Below are 18,487 nucleotides of genomic sequence, written 5' to 3' on the forward strand. Positions count from 1 at the left end.
TTTAAACCACACCAATTAACATAAAAAAGCATAATGGAACGAATTTCCATTAACGAAGTTGGTCCATTTTTTCCAACAGATGGTGTCTGGGGATGAGAAATGGGTCACATGCAACAACATTGCGCTAAAACGATCCTGGTCAAAATGTGGTGAGGATGTGTTATGTTTCCTTCGTTCAAATTTCATTTTACGTTAACTTTTGACGCGATCGACCACTTCCATCAAACTCAAACAATTTATGCACTGACGTGTTCATACAGTTAAGTGCCCTAAGTACAAAAACAAGATAACTTCCAAATGGCCATTGTCAAAGACTTTCGATTCTCAACGCTAGAGGCGTGCTAGCGACAGGACAGGGGCTTACAAATTTACTTTTAGTCAGCCTTTAATTTATTCTGACGTGCTTTCGTATGGTCAAAACCGATAAAAAGCAGAGTTAACCAGCTGACCAGGTGTCGTGTTCCAGCTACTATCGACGATATTTTAGAAAGCATGAACGACCATTTCTATCGACAAGCGGAACTAACCAATGTGATAATAAAAATAAATGACTCTCCATTCGATGACATTGCAATCCTGAAATAATATTTATATGTGCACTTTCTATTGGAAAAGGCTTGTATTAGTATGTATTAATTTATAACATCCTTTACAAAACATTTTGAGCGATGGCCGTTATCGTCACAATTTAGAACAAAACCAGACTCAGAGACAGTATCCACGTAACATCACGAAAACTTATCTTTCATCAAAAAATAATTGTATTACCATAGCTGCTGAAGGCACCTGATAATGATGTGACTTTTGTCGTTCTGATCCGACAGAATCCATAGCCAGGCACTAGCTATCCTTTCTGCTATCGATGGCAGCCTGTAACTTTCACATTGACGAAGGTAAACGAAATATATTGACCTTTAGCATAAAACTATCACCTTCATCAACTATCGAACTCATCGAGTAAATTTACCATAACAGGTGAGCTGGCGCATTTTCGGTGTCCTCACGCAAGCCGTCTCTCGTTGGCAGACACTAGCAGATAAGGATCTTTCTCTCGAACGACGAACTAACGACGTCGAAAGTTATTTGCCGAAAGGAATATTAATCACTTTGTCGGTTTATCGAGAAATTAACTGATGACTTTTCAAAATACTTCTAAGCCAAACTAAAACTTTGAAGTCCATGACCCATTCCATCATAACTGGCAGAGTAACAGCGAGTTAAATTTAATTGCTAAATACTATTCCGGGCATCGCTCGAGTTCTTTGCATATTGTTAATGTTTTATAACTGCATCAACTTCAACCGGACCCAACCGTTATGGTTTCGGAAAATGCTAAATAATTCCTATCCCATTGTTCCTCGCAGCCCCGCCGGGATGAGCAAACCGAATTGCTACCACCACAAGTAGTTTTACACTCGATTTAACTTAAAAGCAGCGACATAGTTTTTTATTAACTTTCTTTCATTTGAATGCCATATCGTCAGTCTAGGGTTGCTGGCTGCGTCTGTACCAGCTTCCATTAGGGTCGCACTATTTTACAGTCGTAAGCCCGGGCGTAGGTTTCCGTGTAGAGAAGCGAACAAACGGCCGCATTGTTGTCGTAGCTAATTTCCGGCACTTTAAACTCGGGATTAACGGCGATTCGCAGGGTGTACTGACCGAAATCCAGTTCGCTTATGTCCACCCACTGGCAGTCGATATTGTGCCGGTAGATGTCGGCACAGTTGACGGATATTCCTGTAATCATAAAAAGGTGTGTTATTAGAAACCTTATTTTCGTTTTTCGGTTAGAAGGGTTTCGTTTAGTGGTAGAATGTTATCGAGTGATACTGCTCCTTACGCAACCCAATAGAATTATTGCAATATGATCATAGAACATAATTTAAGAGATTTATGTCCTTTCAACCGCACGCACGAAACACAAATTTTTAAACAAGGCCCCAATCATAATGCCGAATAAAACGAGAATTAATAAAGTTATTTTTGTCGTCCTCGTTTGCCATTCGAGTAAAATGGAACGATTTGGCTTGAGTAGATTTCGAAGCTCAAGAATTTCAATCCAAGCAGCCAGTTTTTAAGGTAATGTCTTCATTTAAAAACTCTTCAACTTAGCCCGGGTTGGCGGTTCGATGCATACGGTGCTGGTCTTACAAGCCAATTCCACGTTACTTCGTTACTTTAACATGAAGAAAAGTTTTGCGTAGCGTAAAGCAAAACTTGTACTCAAATTGGGCATAAAGTGGCTAAATATTTAAATCTCGAACACTTTGTCAATTACTTTAACAGGAATCAACCTTTCAAATAAATGTATAATCATTGAAATCTATCAAACCGGTTTTTTATTATTGCATTTTTAAAATCGATTTTTTTTGTGGGACACCCTGTAGCCGTATTATTTGACGGCTTACATGACTCATCATGAGCGTAAGGCAACGTTGTTTAACATAAGATGAAATCCATCTTAAAGCACTAACGAACTGTCAGGCGAATTTATTCATGACGTCACGATAAAGAACCTTATTCGGTACTAAACGATAATGACACAAGTGAACTGAAATCAAACTCAAGTGAATATTGTGAAATGACATGTGAATATTGTGAAATGACATGTGAATATTGTGAAATAACATTGACATGACAATGGAATGACGTGGAACCAATATGCAAACACATCACAGATAGTGAAACTATGTCTAACTAACTATTTAGAATTCGAAATAATAAAATCATCGATAACGAATTGACGTACAAATAAGATCAATACTTCAAAACAAATTCACTGTACTTTAAGGATAAAATGACAATACAATTCATTTCACTTCGTTTCTAATGAAAATTCGCACTTTCTTCTTGATTCCTCCCATCAAACGCTGCACACCTCCGGAGTGAACTTCCTTGGCACATTTGTTCCACATTTTGATTATCTGAATCGCATCTCGAGCAGTTTTTCCACTTTTCTCAAGCATTATTGCACAAAATCTCTCGATGGGCCGGATGAAAACTATGTTATTATCGCTGTACCACGGGATGACTTCCCGGCTGTAGTAGCAACTCACCAAATCTTGCCAAAACTTCACGGGATCTTTAGGGACTTTAATGAAAGGTAGTACGCGGGTTTTGAGGCGTTCTTTTTAGTACAGCTTCGAGTCCATCGTCCTCACTATGGAATTTAGTCTTCGCAGATATCTTAAAACTCTATATTGTTGTTTGTAGTATGGCTACAATGTCTGCTTATATTATTCGTTCATTGAAGCAGGAAAAATAAACTAATCATTAATGTAGCCAAGTGCCAAGTTATCACATTCCATCGAATTTTGTCTCCAGTCATATTGATGGTAAAATTATCTCGAAAGTTGTTCAACTGTGTGAGCTTGGAGTACAGATTGCTAAACTGACGTTCGATGTTCATCGGTCACAAATCGTCAAAGAGTCAAAGAGTCAAAGAGTCAAAGAGTCAAAGAGTCAAAGAGTCAAAGAGTCAAAGAGTCAAAGAGTCAAAGAATCAAAGAGTCAAAGAGTCAAAGAGTCAAAGAGTCAAAGAGTCAAAGAGTCAAAGAGTCAAAGAGTCAAAGAGTCAAAGAGTCAAAGAGTCAAAGAGTCAAAGAGTCAAAGAGTCAAAGAGTCAAAGAGTCAAAGAGTCAAAGAGTCAAAGAGTCAAAGAGTCAAAGAGTCAAAGAGTCAAAGAGTCAAAGAGTCAAAGAGTCAAAGAGTCAAAGAGTCAAAGAGTCAAAGAGTCAAAGAGTCAAAGAGTTAAAGAGTCAAAGAGTCAAAGAGTCAAAGAGTCAAAGAGTCAAAGAGTCAAAGAGTCAAAGAGTCAAAGAGTCAAAGAGTCAAAGAGTCAAAGAGTCAAAGAGTCAAAGAGTCAAAGAGTCAAAGAGTCAAAGAGTCAAAGAGTCAAAGAGTCAAAGAGTCAAAGAGTCAAAGAGTCAAAGAGTCAAAGAGTCAAAGAGTCAAAAGTCAAAGAGTCAAAGAGTCAAAGAGTCAAAGAGTCAAAGAGTCAAAGAGTCAAAGAGTCAAAGAGTCAAAGAGTCAAAGAGTCAAAGAGTCAAAGAGTCAAAGAGTCAAAGAGTCAAAGAGTCAAAGAGTCAAAGAGTCAAAGAGTCAAAGAGTCAAAGAGTCAAAGAGTCAAAGAGTCAAAGAGTCAAAGAGTCAAAGAGTCAAAGAGTCAAAGAGTCAAAGAGTCAAAGAGTCAAAGAGTCAAAGAGTCAAAGAGTCAAAGAGTCAAAGAGTCAAAGAGTCAAAGAGTCAAAGAGTCAAAGAGTCAAAGAGTCAAAGAGTCAAAGAGTCAAAGAGTCAAAGAGTCAAAGAGTCAAAGAGTCAAAGAGTCAAAAAATCAAAGAGTCAAAGAGTCAAAGAGTCAAAGAGTCAAAGAGTCAAAGAGTCAAAGAGTCAAAGAGTCAAAGAGTCAAAGAGTCAAAAAATCAAAGAGTCAAAGAGTCAAAAAGTCAAAGAGTCAAAGAGTCAAAGAGTCAAAAAGTCAAAGAGTCAAAGAGTCAAAGAGTCAAAGAGTCAAAGAGTCAAAGAGTCAAAGAGTCAAAGAGTCAAAGAGTCAAAGAGTCAAAGAGTCAAAGAGTCAAAGAGTCAAAAGTCAGAGTGCAAGAGTCATTCAGTAAAACTGATTTCAACGAAATGTCCTACGGTTGAATCGCTTTCGGCGAAATGATACAATTGCACATCGTTCCAAAAATGTCGTTTTTAATCTCAAATTAGCTTTATTTTTCGAAAGTACAAAAATTCAGATAATAAATCAAAGTCCGAGGGATTGCCGAGACATCAACTGAAAGTGCTTTTACAATTTTACGCGAAAATCGACGCATGACAATGGTCTTTTCCAAATTGATGCCGAGTTCGCTTACAAGCAAACATAAGCAACAACGCTGTCAGAGAGCTGTTTGGAACTGTTCATTCGCACAAAACAGAAACGGTAAGTGACAAAGGATAAAACGTGGATCCACCCTTTTACTCCGGAGTCGAATCGGCAGTTAGCTGAGTGACGTGCAGCCGTCTGATGCGTCCAAAAACGTTAGAAAAGTCAAAGCGTTCGTTTTTTTTTGGATTGCTGGAGGTGTACTTTACATCGAATATCTTGAAAAGAGAAGAACCATCAACAGTGACTATTACAATAAGTGTTAATGAAACGATTGAACAAAGTTCGAAGAATATATGAATCATGTTATCAAAAAGAAATAAATCATCTTTCACCAAGCCAACGAACCGTGCCACAAGTTAACTAAAACAATGGCTAAATTGAACGAAACGAGCTTCGATCAGGCATGTCCAAACACTGCACTGCACTGCGTGCTTCATATAACCACCGCCACCGCGTGTATTGAGAATGCCATTGCGTGCCAGTGCACAAAAAGAAACACGAAACGCAATATCCGAAGCCACGGTGCTTGTGGCGCTGTTTTATTTTCGGCGCTGGTGTTTCAAGCTTCGGCATACACCGAAACTGCGTGTTTTCAGTTTCGTTAAACACCGGAGCCGAGTGTTTTCAATTTCGCGAAGGCACCGAAGAGCACCCATGCGTTGGTTATAATGTCAATCAATTGAATTCAATCAGACGCGTATTGATGAAAAAAGAATTAATCATTCAAACGCATTTTTCGTCATACCGTGGTGCTATAGGTGCTTATAGTACAAGCAACGTATATGGCAAAATCGGAAACACTCGGCTTCGGTGTTTGCCGAAGTCAGGAACACTCGACTTCAGTGCTGCCCGAAAATCCAAACACCGTTGCTTGGCAATTACACGACCACCGGTACGGGTGCTTTTTCTACTGCGTTCGGTGTGTGTTTTTCAACACGGGCACGAAGCGTAGCATTCAATACTCCTGGTGGTGTGCTCACGAGTGATGGTGAGTACCGTGCAGAACGGATCCGTGTTTTTGCCATGCCTGGCTTCGATCAGCTTCCTGTCCTACCATACACTACAGATCTGGTCCTCAGTGACTACTGGTTCTTCATTGATCTCAAAACGATACTCCGAGAAAAGCGATTTCTCCCGAATTAGAAAGTTTTCGCTGCAGCTGAAGCATACTTTAGGGCTATGGACAAACTTGAACATTTGAACATTATGCTGAAGAATTAAAAGAGTTTTACGAAAAAAAATGAACGGTGTGTTATTTGTCTTGTATCCTGCGATTCTATCTACCTTTTTTTAATGAATATTAATTGAAATATGAATTAAAATTAAATTATTAGGATTCAAATTGGGTGTTCAGCCACAAGTGGTAACTTTTCAGCCCTCCTTATCCGACTTTTGGTTCCGGAATTACAAGGTAATATGTGCAAATCTATGAGAAAATGTGCAGCCAATTTTCTCGGAAGTTTCTCAACCGATTTTTATAAACCAAAATGCAAATGAAAGGTCTTGAAATTCTTTAAAAAGTCCCCGAAAGGTTTATGCAGATCCGACTTCCGGTTCCGGTATTACAGTTCGATTAGTTAAAATTTTCATTTTCATGAGTATTTTTTCACAAGCGATAGCGAAACGAGGTGCACATTTTTATAAAATTTACTGGTAAATTCACCTACTTAGTAGACCTTGTTAGTTGGTGGATACATAAATCTGCTTTGGGACTATTAGTGCCCGGCTTCCGCTTCCGCACGCACCGGTAATAGTGAAGAAAAGCTATAAAAACGTAAATTCATCGTATCATGATTAAATAAAAGCTCTCAGAGTCCTAAAAGATACTGTGCAATCTTATCCAGATCCGACTTCCGGTTCCGAAATTATAGGGCAATTAGTATCAAAAACTGAAAACTCTCATACAAAAATATTCAAAATCGGTACACTTCGGTACGAGCTGGCACGGAAGAAGAAGAAAACACACCCGCCTAGCACACAGCGTGCTTTGTTCAATTTTGTATAGCGTGCAGAGGTGCCACATTTAAATCTTTATAAACTTGACATAACTGTTCACCAAATGAAAAAGGTGATGGTAGTTTATACCGAAGAAAGCTTTTGATTTTGTTCAAGTTTAAAAAAAAAAGAAACTTCACAGAATCTTCTAGTATTGTTTTTGAAAATATAAGTAATATGAAAAAGGCATCATGACACCACTAGGTGGATTAAAAAAGGTTTTAAACAAAAAACTTCACTCCATAGAGAACTCAAAAACAAACACACACATTATAGTATGATTTGTTCCGATGAATTTAAGAAACTGTCGACTGGATTCTTTTTATTATTTTTTTTGTGATGAGCGGCTTTTCAGTCACTATAGAATTAAAATGAATATTTTTGTTTTAATTTCCAACGTTTTACCACTAATGATTGGCGTCTTCTTTAAGAGAATTGTGTTTAAATTCTAGACGGTTCAAAATAAATATAAATCAGTTCGTGCTCGCATCTCAGCCAACACAGTCGAAAATCGTTTGCGGTCGAAGCAAAAGAAACAAAGACAATACAGTGCAGTGAACAATAGAGTGTACGGAATGGTCAAATACGATTTAACAAAGCCTGAAACTTGGCCAACAAGGCCAACTTCAATTTGTATAGATTTCAAGCGTTGCAAAGTTAGACCAGCAGCAAATGAAATTGAAATCTTACTTAAAGAACGAATGCATCTAGACGCTAATAATGTAACTGAGATTCAATTCAACAAGGCGTCTAACTGTGTGTACGTTATGTTTAAACGTGAAAGCGATGCAATTGCATTCGCTTCGGTTAACAACGAGGTGCACAGCGTTGAGTGTGACAACATTAAATACAAAATTCCTGTGCACATAGTGGACAATGCCATACAAGTACGCGTGCATGACCTTCCCCCGCAGTCCAGCGATCAGTGTGTTCGGGAAATCATGTCGCAATACGGTGAAGTTCTTTCCATCGAAAGAGAAGTATGGCGGAATTTTTTCCCCGGCATCCGGAATGGCGTGCGAGTGGTACATATGCAACTCCGTGCGGCAATTCCATCATACATCATTTGTGGTCAATGTGGGACACATCCGTGTAAAACGCTGATTACCTATGAAAATCAGCTGGTTACATGTCAGTTTTGTGAACAACCTACGGTAAACCTTGCACTGAAACTGCGAAAAGAACATCTTCAACAAAAGACAAGGTCAACCGTTCAACTACGAAAACTAGTGAGCGTAGTACTCCTGTTTCACCATCAAACCAACCAACAACTGCAACCAATGTACAACAAGGCGCTCCTACAGCAACTAGCAACGAGCTCAAGGCTGCGAACAACAAGGAAAACGAAAAGAAGACGGAAATCAACAACAAAACCACCGATGCGGCAATGGAGGACGAGACGAGCCACGAACAAAGTGCCCCTCAACCCTCGCAGGAGAGAAATGGAAGCTCTTCTCCTCCTAGAAAAAGAGTGACAACGAGATCCACTTCGAAAAATTGTTTATTTAAAAAATCGGCTAATTCGGCCACGTAAAGCTTGTACGCAAATAGGCCTGAATAAAAAACATCTTTTAAATAAAAAAAATAAATATAAATGCGATGAAGATTAATAACTGCATAAAGTTTCTCGGCAACTCGTTTACAAGAAAAGTTTTTCTCATGGTAGTTTGACTATTCTGCCCAGTATTCCATATGAACAGAGCAGAGTTGGCATCACTGGGAGTGCGATGCGGTGTCCTGGTGCTGCTTTCAAAAAAGTATAATTGGTACGTATAGTTACAAATTAGGTTAAAATAGTTATTTTGAGTGATAGTGCAGATGTGGCAAGTGTGTGTTTAGTAGTGAGAGAGCTATTTATTGAATAATATTGATCCGCAAAACTAAAGATGCTCAAGCGGCGGAAACTGAGAATTTACTGCCCCAAAATTCAACGATGTGAACCTGTTAACCGATCGATGCGCTGCCTGCATGTCATTGTCGGTGTTGTCGAATTTCTATGGAATGTGTGAAAGTTTACTATTTCAGCTCAGCTCTGCCCAATATTCCATATGAATACACACGTAGAAAAAATGTGTAAATTATGTCTTTATAGATGCACACAAAAAGAGCGTCGCAATTCACTTAAATTTACATCTTGAAGCAAGTAAAAATTAGTCATATCATTAACTGCACAGCTAGTTTAGCTGAAGTTGACATCGAAACAGACACAGTATTTATTTTTGTTTCATATTAAAAATGTAATACTCTGTCATCACCCAATAAATTACGGCGGGCTTGAATTAACGTCAAATGAAAGTTTCATTTTTTTTTTTCTAAGAGTGTAGTTTACCTTGGTCTCCATAATTCGCACAAGCATACTTGGGTTCGGTTCCGGGAAGACACTGATTATCCTCCAAACAGAATGATGCCTTATGACCTTCGGCTACTTTTTTCCCGTTCTGATCGAATATGTCAAACGTAGCAAATACTTCCATGCTGTGGTAGTGCCTGTCAAACAATCAAAAACATTGCCATTAACTTTCTCACGAATGCCATGAATACCATCGGAACATACATATGACAAAGATGCCACTCCCACAGGTGCTTCGGAATGTGAGGTCTGAAATCGGCCGTCCCCGTATTCAAAACCCGCGCCGTAAATTTAAGCAACCTTCTGCTCTCGAGGTGCCAGTTCGGGTTGTCTCTCTGGATGTCGTACGCCTGCGAGGAAACACAGTTCTCCTCCATGGCACACTGCAACAAATACATCAATCTGTCCTCCAGGTGCAGCGACTGCTCCATTTCCGCGTGATCAAATGCTAAATCAGCCATCTTCATCACACAAGTCACCGCCGCCACGTGGTTCCCAAGTTCGCTGCACACGTTGGCCGCCCCGAGCTGATGGTGCGAACATTCGGCCAGGCTGGTCTCGTTGCCATAGCATTCCGTACCACTGAGCAGTATTTCACTTTGGTTTGAGCCGCCGAAAAAATCCGTTTGAATAGCATCGTTTGCATAGCCCATTCCCAGCTGCCGACATACGACGTTTCCCTCCAGCAATGACCATCCATCAGCACAAATTGTGCCCCATGGACCGGCACCGTTGCCAACAACTCGAACCTGCAAAAAAAAAACGTTGTAAGAGGTAGATGTGACAATTAGTAGCATCTGGAAACTTGGAATGCATGCGTGTGGTTGGATAACTTACCTCCACTCTGCCCTCGTTAGGAATCCTTCCGCCCACCAGCCGTACCTCTAGTTCTGTCGCTAGTGGAACTTTTTTCGGTTTGTACACTACCGGAACTGGTTTTGCCGTCGTCGCTGGTTCATCATTATTCTTGCAGATCACTCCGGCAGCCTCACTGGGATCACAATCTTGGTGACCCCAACCATCAAAGTGACACAAAGCCAGTTCGCTTTCCTTTCCGCCACAGAAAATGTTATCCATCCAGTACTTTCCTTTTTTTTGTAGCCGAAATTGAAATCATTTCCACGAAAAATGTTGCTTTTGAGGCAAATCCTCCAGAAATAGACCGATACTTACGCTTTGCCTTGCCAAACTGTCCGCTGTGGGTGGCTTTGACATAACCCGGGAAGCCTAGCTGCCGGCATACAACTTCCGCCTCACTCAAGTCCCACTCGTCATCGCAGACGGCACCCCATCTACCGTCGTGAAAAATTTCTATATTGCCTGTAAGTGGAAAATGATGAGAAGCATTTTACAGCGAATCCAGTCATGAGCTTCGTTTCAAACAAACAAACAGAAAAAAAGAAAGATAGAGCTTTCAGATAGCTTAATACAATATAAACACCATCGCTCCTTAGAGCACGGAATCATCTAACGGCGTCAACAACGAACAAAAAATGAAAAGAGCACCTGTTAGCACCTAACCGTGGATATATTGAATGTACAATTTTTTCTCTAATTTTTCCCGTGTCTTCAAAAAAGTATAACAGAAAATATTGAGTTTTCAGGAAAATGTTTATCCTATGCGACCATCGCGTGACACTAAATCCCATATCACGTGGTACTTTGAACTTTACCTGGAAGGTAAAGTAGGATCAGTAGCCATATCAGGCAGACAGGTATCCTGGCCAAGCTTAAGCGTAAGCTTTGGAAGGGCTTCCGGTGCGTCTTCACATGCGACAATCTTATCGAGTTAGCATCGGAAGAGTGATAGGAGAAAAAAAAAATCCCCTCTAGAGTGTCTTTTCGAGCGCTCCATTCGCTTTGTGTCACTGAGACACAAAAAGGATAACGAGATTTCCCATTATACTTTTCAATAGACACAGTTCCATCCGGTCCTATTTGCTGGTTGCGCTGGTTGTTATTTTCGTGGCAGAGATTTCTCGTCCTACGGTTGGGTACCAGATTCTTTTTTTTTCTTTTCTTTTTCTCAACGACGGATGCTGTTCGAATCCAGCATGTACGTATCTATTGAATAAATTTGATTGATGAAGTTTTCCCATTCTTAGTCTGATTGCAGACACTTTTCGCGGTAGTAAAACGGGTTTATTGCATTTTTATTATTGGAATTGGATTGTGAAAACAACACACATATGAAATATAAAAATACTGTTTTTCTGTTTCCAGATGATTTTTAACATGTTCTGGCATTTCAATAGTTTTTGTTTTCCCTGGTAAATGTCTTCCGATGGAAAACAGCCCGATGTTGACAATAAACTACTTGTAGTCAAACTCGAACGAAGTAGACAACATCAGCATCAATGTACTGCAAATTTTTGAAATGTGTCCTATTTTCACAGACGGTTCCACCATTAACTCTAGAACCGATACACATAATTTTAACGCAGCATACTCTGGTTTTGTGTACTTTCTCTCTCCCTCACATTACCAAACAGTCTCTTTCTTTTTCTACTTGTACATCTCCTCATTTTCGCTGTCCATGACTGAAAAATTTCAATGTTTAATCTAGTTTGATGTGCGGGGGAAGTGACTATGTAACTTAAAATAAGCATCGTTGATCGTTCGAAATTGAGTAAACAATTTGTTGTGAAATTGTATAATGTGTAAACTGTGACTAATCATGTATGGTAATCTTATAGTTGCCCTAAAGATGAAGGGATATTCCTTCCAAACGTCGGCTTTTAACGCAAAATAAATATTTTGTAAAGCAACACTTGACCAAAAAGACATCTTTCGATAAAGTAAAAAAAAAGTACTTCAACGTTTATCGTGCTCAATAGCTCGAGTGCGAAAGTTTTTCTGCTGAGAACAACAACGTGCCTAGTGGTTTATGTTGATCAGCTAGGTGGTGTAACAGTTCAACATAAACTGTTATGCTCTGATGAGCCGAAGACGAAACGAATTATTTTTGTGTAAATTATGAGCATTAAAAACCATTATAAGAGTTAGAATATTGCGGTAAACGAGTTACGATGCGGAAGGAAATTATAGGTGTTACATGCTTTACTTTTTAGTAAGTTGTAAACGTTACAAAGCGTTACATGCGTTACTTTTTTAGTATGTTATAAACGTTACAAAGCGTTACATGTGTTACTTTTTTTGTAAGTTATAGGCGTTACGAAGCGTTATATGCGTTATATGTGTTATATTTTTGTAAGTTATAGGCGTTACGAAGCGTTACATGCGTTATTTCTTGTAAGTTATAAGCGTTACGAAGCGTTATATGCGTTACTTTATATAAACTATTAGCGTTAAATGCGTTACTTTTTTGTAAGTTATAGGAGTTACGAAGCGTTACATGCGCTACATTTTTGTAAATTATAGACGTTACGAAGCGTTAGATTCGTTTCTATTTTGTAAGTTATATGCGTTACTTTTTTATACGTTATAGGCGTTACGAAGCGTTATATGTGTTATACTTTTGTAAATTATAGACGTTACGAAGCGTTACATGCGTTACTTATTGTAAGTTATAGGCGTTACATGCGTTACATTTTTGTAAATTATAGGCGTTACATACGTTACTTTTTTGTAAGTTATAAGCGTTACGAAGCGTTACATGCGCTACATTTATGTAAATTATAGACGTTACGAAGCGTTAGATTCGTTTCTTTTTTGTATGTTATATGCGTTACTTTTTTGTACGTTATAGGCGTTACGAAGCATTATATGTGTTATATTTTTGTAAGTTATAGATGTTACGAATCGTTACATGCGTTATTTTTTGCAAATTTTTTTTTGTTACATGCGTTACTTTTTATAAACTATAAGTGTTATGAAGCGTTACATACGTTACTATTTAGTAAGTTCTATGCGTTACATGCGTTATATGTGTTACATTTTTATAAGTTATAGACGTTAAGAAGCGTTACATGCGTTAATTTTTTTAAATTATAGGCGCTACATGCGTTATTTTTTGTAAGTTATAGGCGTTATGAAACATTACATGCATTGTGTGTGTTATTTTTTTGTAAGTTATAGACGTTACGGAGCGTTATTTCTCGTAACAACGTTATATGCGTTACGATTTTGTTAATTATAGACGTTACAAGCGTTACTATTTTGTAAGTTATATGCATTACTTTTTTGTACGTAAAAGGCATTACGAAGCGTTACATGCGTTACTTTTGTGTATGTTATAGGTGTTACTAAGCGTCAAAGCGTTATTTTTGGTAAATTACAGATGTTGCGAAGCGTTACATGCGTTATTTTTATAAGTTATAGACGTAACGAAGCATTACATATGTTACTGTTTTGTAAGTTATAGGCTTTACGAAACGTTACATACGTAACTTTTTTGTAAGTTATATGCGTAACGAAGCGTTACATGCATTACTTTTTTGTGAGTCATAGGCGTTACGAAGCGTTACATGCGCTACATTTTTGTAAATGATAAACGTTACGAAGCGTTACATTCGTTTCTATTTTGTAAGTTATATGCGTTATTTTTATAAGTTATAGGCGTTACGAAACGTTATATGTGTTATATTTTTGTAAGTTATTTCTTGTAAAAACGTTCCATGCGTTAAATTTTTGTTAATTATAGACGTTACGGAGCGTTACCTGCGTTACTATTTTGTAAGTTATATGCGTTACTTTTTTGTACGTTATAGGTGTTACGCAGCGTTACATGCAGCATTTTTTGTAAGTTATAGGTATTACGAAGCGTTACAAAGCGTTATATATGTTGCTTGTTTGTACGTAAAAGGCATTACGAAGCGTTACATGCGTTACTTTTGTGTATATTATAGGCGTTACGAAACGTTAAAGCGTTATTTTTGGTAAATGACAGATGTTGCGAAGCGTTACTTGCGTTATTTTTATAAGTTATAGACGTTACGAAGCATTACATATGTTACTGTTTTGTAAGTTATAGGCGTTACGAAACGTAACATACGTTACTTTTTTGTAAGTTAAATGCGTAACGAAGCGTTACATGCGTTACTTTTTTGTGAGTTATTGACGTTACGAAGCGTTACATGCGCTACTTTTTTATAAGTTATAGGCGTTATGAAGCGTTTCCTTCTGTTGGATTCAGGCGTTACGAAGCATTTTTTTGTAGGTTACAGGGGTTACAAAAGGTGACATGTGTTACTTATTTATAAGTTATACGCGTTACTAAGCGTTGCAGGCGTTATTTGTTTGAAGTTATAGGTGTTACGAAGCGTTACATGTGTTACTTTCCATATGTTATGAGCGTTACGAAGTGTTTAATGCATGACTTTTTTGAAAGCTATAGCCGTTACGAAGCGTTACCTTCTGTTAGAAGCAGGCCTTACGAAATGTTCTTTTTTGTAAGTATCAGGGGTTACAAAACGTGGCATATGTTACTCTATATAAGTTTTTAGCGTTACGAAACATTACATGCGTTAGTTTTTTGTGAGTTGCAGGCATTACATGCGTTACTTTTTTGTATGTTATTAGCGTTACAAATCATTACATGTGCAACTTTTTTTATAAGTTTCAGGTGTTAGAAAACGTAACATGTGTTACATTTTTAAACGGTACAATCATTACGAGACGTTATATGTGTTACTTGTTGTAAGTTATAAGTGTTAAAAAGCGTTACAAGAGTTTTGACGTCTCGATTTTAACATATTAAAGAGTTACTGATTTGCAAAAACTACTGGTAATGTCAAAATTATTCAATGATTAGAAATGTTCTTACACCGACATGGAATACACTGATCAAAATTAACACGATGACATATCTTATCGAAACGAAATGTTGTATCTAATTTTGAAGGAAAATGAGCATGAATATCATTCAAGCGAATTAGTTGTTCTCTTCTCGATATGAGTGTATTCAGTTAATTGAAATGTTATTTCACCCAAACCAGCTAACCCAAAGGACTATCACTTGTAGTGTTTCATACTATGTACCTATAACATATTCCATAGTAACAATTGCGTTTAAATTGTATTTAAAAGCCTTAAAGGTGACGTTAATACAATAGCAAGGCACAAATCTCCACATATCAAGGGGAACGTGCCATTTGAGCCAATTTGTTCTGATTCCTGAAAGCAGGTTTTAAAACTTTCTTGAATTTTGAATCATTTCGAAATAGATTATAACGGGTATGCTGATTCATCATTTTGCTTTATAAACCTTATGAAGAATAGTCCGCTTGACTAAAAAATGACTTTAAAATGGTTTCCCGTAGACATTTGTGAAGTTTACAGTTTCAATGCGAGATTTATGTCTCAAGGCTGTATTGAATAAAATTAAAAATGTCGCTTGGAAAAATTTTACAGAAAAATGAAATAATATCAGTTCGTCTTCATTGTGTTGATTGAAAAATGTTGGTGTGGCGAATATTTTTGAGTTCGCTGCGGGCTCCAGAAACGCTCACTATAAACATTATTCCGATTTGTTGGTCTGGTTAGTTGATGACGAAACTCATTTACGGATTGATAAGTATGATCAGCTTAAAATGCTCAAATGAGTCACGGTGATATTTTCGAAATTTCGTTAAGGGGCAACGCGGTGGGCAAAAAAAGTTCTGCTTAATACTAGGATAAAACATAACTAACCCTCGAAATCGCCTCGACCTCCAACCAATTTGATGGCTCCTTCCTCCTTTTTCAGCTTCTTCAAATACTTTTTAACCAAATTCTCACGGTGCAGTCTAGCCTGTTCCAAAGCGGACTCCTGCAGTGCCGCCGTCGTTACGGCAACAATCACTAGAACATAGATCGCCGACGGCTGCCATTGTTTGTAGTGAAAAAATGTCATTTTTCAAGTGAACGAAACGTTTAATTCAATTCAATCTAGTTTTATCAAATGGAAGAAGAAAACTAGCACCAAACACGGTTTGAAAATATGTTCTTGCAAAATTAATCGAACCAAACGCTAACTGGTTTAAAAATACTAACATTTATCACCATGATTCTTCATTCACCGCCGAGATTCCCACCGCCTGATCACAGCTCACAACGAGATCTTAAAAGTTCGATTGTCGCGATGCGACTGGCTTGCGATCATTTGCGTCAGACATTTTCATTCAGAACATAAAATTAAACATGTTTACTGATTTGTTTTTGTCAAAATTCACCTAGCGGTGTGTCAAAGTCTTCCTCGAATGATTATGATACGAGAAAGAAAACTCGTAGCTAGCAGATAATTTTAGTTTATAGATTGGAAATTGTGTAATACAATTTGCTATGTAGCTTTAGGAAGTGGTTCATTTAGTAACTATCGATTTATTTCTATAACGATGCAAAATAATCAGAAAATAAAACAAAGGTGAAGTCGCCCTATCAACTGCAAGGCTTTTCTTTATTGAAATAGAAAAAAATGTCTGATTTGACCACCACTTCTTAGTGATGTTTATTCTTAAATTGTGTCACCAAGCGGTCATTAATCAGTGCTCCGGAGAACAACATTAACAATGAAAAGAGAAAATAAAAACATCATTCATTACGTAGCGATTACAGCAGGCAGTGGGGCAAATTGTTTTGCTGCCAGACCGCGTGGAATAGTGTCATGTGGTGCAATCATTGACCTTCATGTTTTGGGAGCAACTGGTGACCTTGTGTGTCCAATCTTGCACGGACAGCAATCAACAAACTATGATGGAGACGAGTGGTAATTTGTTGCAGTGATGTGCTACATTTGAAATCGTTCAACAATTATGTGAATTCATCAAATTCTGCCGGTGGTCAATTGAGCTGACATTAAAAAATGGTGTCTAATCATGTCTTCTATTGAAAGACCACAAAACCGGCCGGTGCATGGCAACGTGCCAGACGTCGCATACTTTCTATGTTCGCGATGTTTTTCTTGCTCCTCACTGTTACTGGTTGGGAAAGCTGGTTGATTCATTCGTTTGCTGACATTGAACCTATCTCTGAATTCGATTAATGGGAAGCTATGTCGAACATTGATGCAGCCACTCGTTCCGCGCGTGCAGAATTGGACAACATTTGTCTGAGTTCGTTTTCTAGTACCGCTTGGTGCAATTCTCCGGAGATTTAACTATTCGGTGAATGAGGTCAACGAGGACGGATAAATGTAAAATAAATATCATTTCGCCGAACTTTATACTATATGTCAGCCCATTTTGACTTGTGAAGGAGAACTCGGTGGTCGGTGTTAGGTATAGGAGAACTAATGTAGTTTTTTTCCCTTTTATTGCTCGCAAAAGATGGTGATGACAGCTGCTGGCAAACCTACAGCAGGTAAAGTTTCCAATATTACTGGCAGTTGGTTGCAGATAAAACGTGTATAAATCACCTCTACACTTATGTTTTGCTCATACTTTCTCCATTTGGTTCCATGCACCATCACGCCACACTGTGGCCATCAATAATGCTAAGACCAATTTCATTGAAAAATTATCATTACACTACTGGCTTAAGATGCCGTTCATGACCTTCCGTAAACCATTGTTGGAAAATGAAGGAACAGTTTTCTTCGTTAAAAAAAAGATTTACGTGGGAAATGTATAATTCTATTCACAACTATTCACTGAAATATCTTCCATGAATTCCCTCTCATTGGAAGCTGTTTTCGAGTTTCTAACAATGGCAGTTTTTCTAAAATTGTAAGTTGCCCCTTAAGATGTAGAGATAATAAAGTTATAGAATTTAAACGTAAATGTATTGATTTTTCCATACTGTAATATATGTGAGTATTGATAGGTGCTTACAATACAGCTGTACCCGCACCGTCTTTCGGCTACCTGGGCACCAGACGGTTTCAGTGACGGCTGTCAAACCCAATTCGCTGAAAATGTTAAAGACAGTATGATCAGTATGACAAACGGCTGGCAGCCACGTTTATCTCAGAACCGATGTGGCAAAATCCTGGTGGATACGGTTGTCTCATTTAAGGTGTATGTGTATGGTAGCTCTGAAGCAGTATGTTTGGAACGGGGTATGCTATATTATTTACTTCATGTCAATTCAGTTTATAAATATAAACGCAGTATTCTGTTCGAAAATGTACACCAAATATTGCAAATTATCCAACGACCTGTTCTTAAAAGAAGTTATGGGGTTCATCAATACACATGAGCTGAAAAGTCCCGGGCCTAACATAAAGAACACGATTTTTTTGGTTCAAAATTAGCGTTATTCATCAACGTAATCTACATCAAGAGCAACGCAATCATTCCAGTGCCGCTTTAACATTCCAATACCACTTGTGTAGAACGAGTTATCTTTTGCCTCAAAATAGGCCTCGGTTGCAGCGATAATCTCTTCATTCGTGC

The 18,487-nt window shown here is 38.1% G+C and overlaps 1 protein-coding gene across 1 annotated transcript; it reads right to left on the reverse strand.

Annotated features, from left to right (window-relative positions):
- Positions 1-619: 619 nt before the first annotated feature.
- Positions 620-16,228, reverse strand: LOC131438322 (lysyl oxidase homolog 2B). The gene is made up of 6 exons (XM_058608246.1): positions 15,807-16,228; positions 10,389-10,535; positions 10,053-10,303; positions 9,420-9,964; positions 9,195-9,352; positions 620-1,737 (listed from the first exon to the last, which is right to left on the reverse strand). The coding sequence occupies exons 1-6, from the start codon at positions 16,006-16,008 to the stop codon at positions 1,520-1,522; spliced, it is 1,521 nt and encodes a 506-aa protein (XP_058464229.1). The 5' UTR covers positions 16,009-16,228; the 3' UTR covers positions 620-1,519.
- Between the last annotated feature and the right edge of the window lie 2,259 nt (positions 16,229-18,487).

Source organism: Malaya genurostris, chromosome 1, assembly GCF_030247185.1.
Source record: "Malaya genurostris strain Urasoe2022 chromosome 1, Malgen_1.1, whole genome shotgun sequence".
NCBI lineage: Eukaryota > Metazoa > Arthropoda > Insecta > Diptera > Culicidae > Malaya > Malaya genurostris.

What these genes read in the sequence shown, in the direction of transcription:
- LOC131438322 (XM_058608246.1), bottom strand. Translation starts at nt 16,008, where the DNA reads ATGACATTTTTTCACTACAAACAATGGCAGCCGTCGGCGATCTATGTT. An exon ending in CTAACGAGGGCAGAGTGGAG is followed by an intron (nt 9,965 to 10,052) that starts GTAAGTTATCCA and finishes TTTTTTTTGCAG; the next exon opens with GTTCGAGTTGTTGGCAACGG. An exon ending in GAGTGGCATCTTTGTCATAT is followed by an intron (nt 9,353 to 9,419) that starts GTATGTTCCGAT and finishes ATTGTTTGACAG; the next exon opens with GCACTACCACAGCATGGAAG.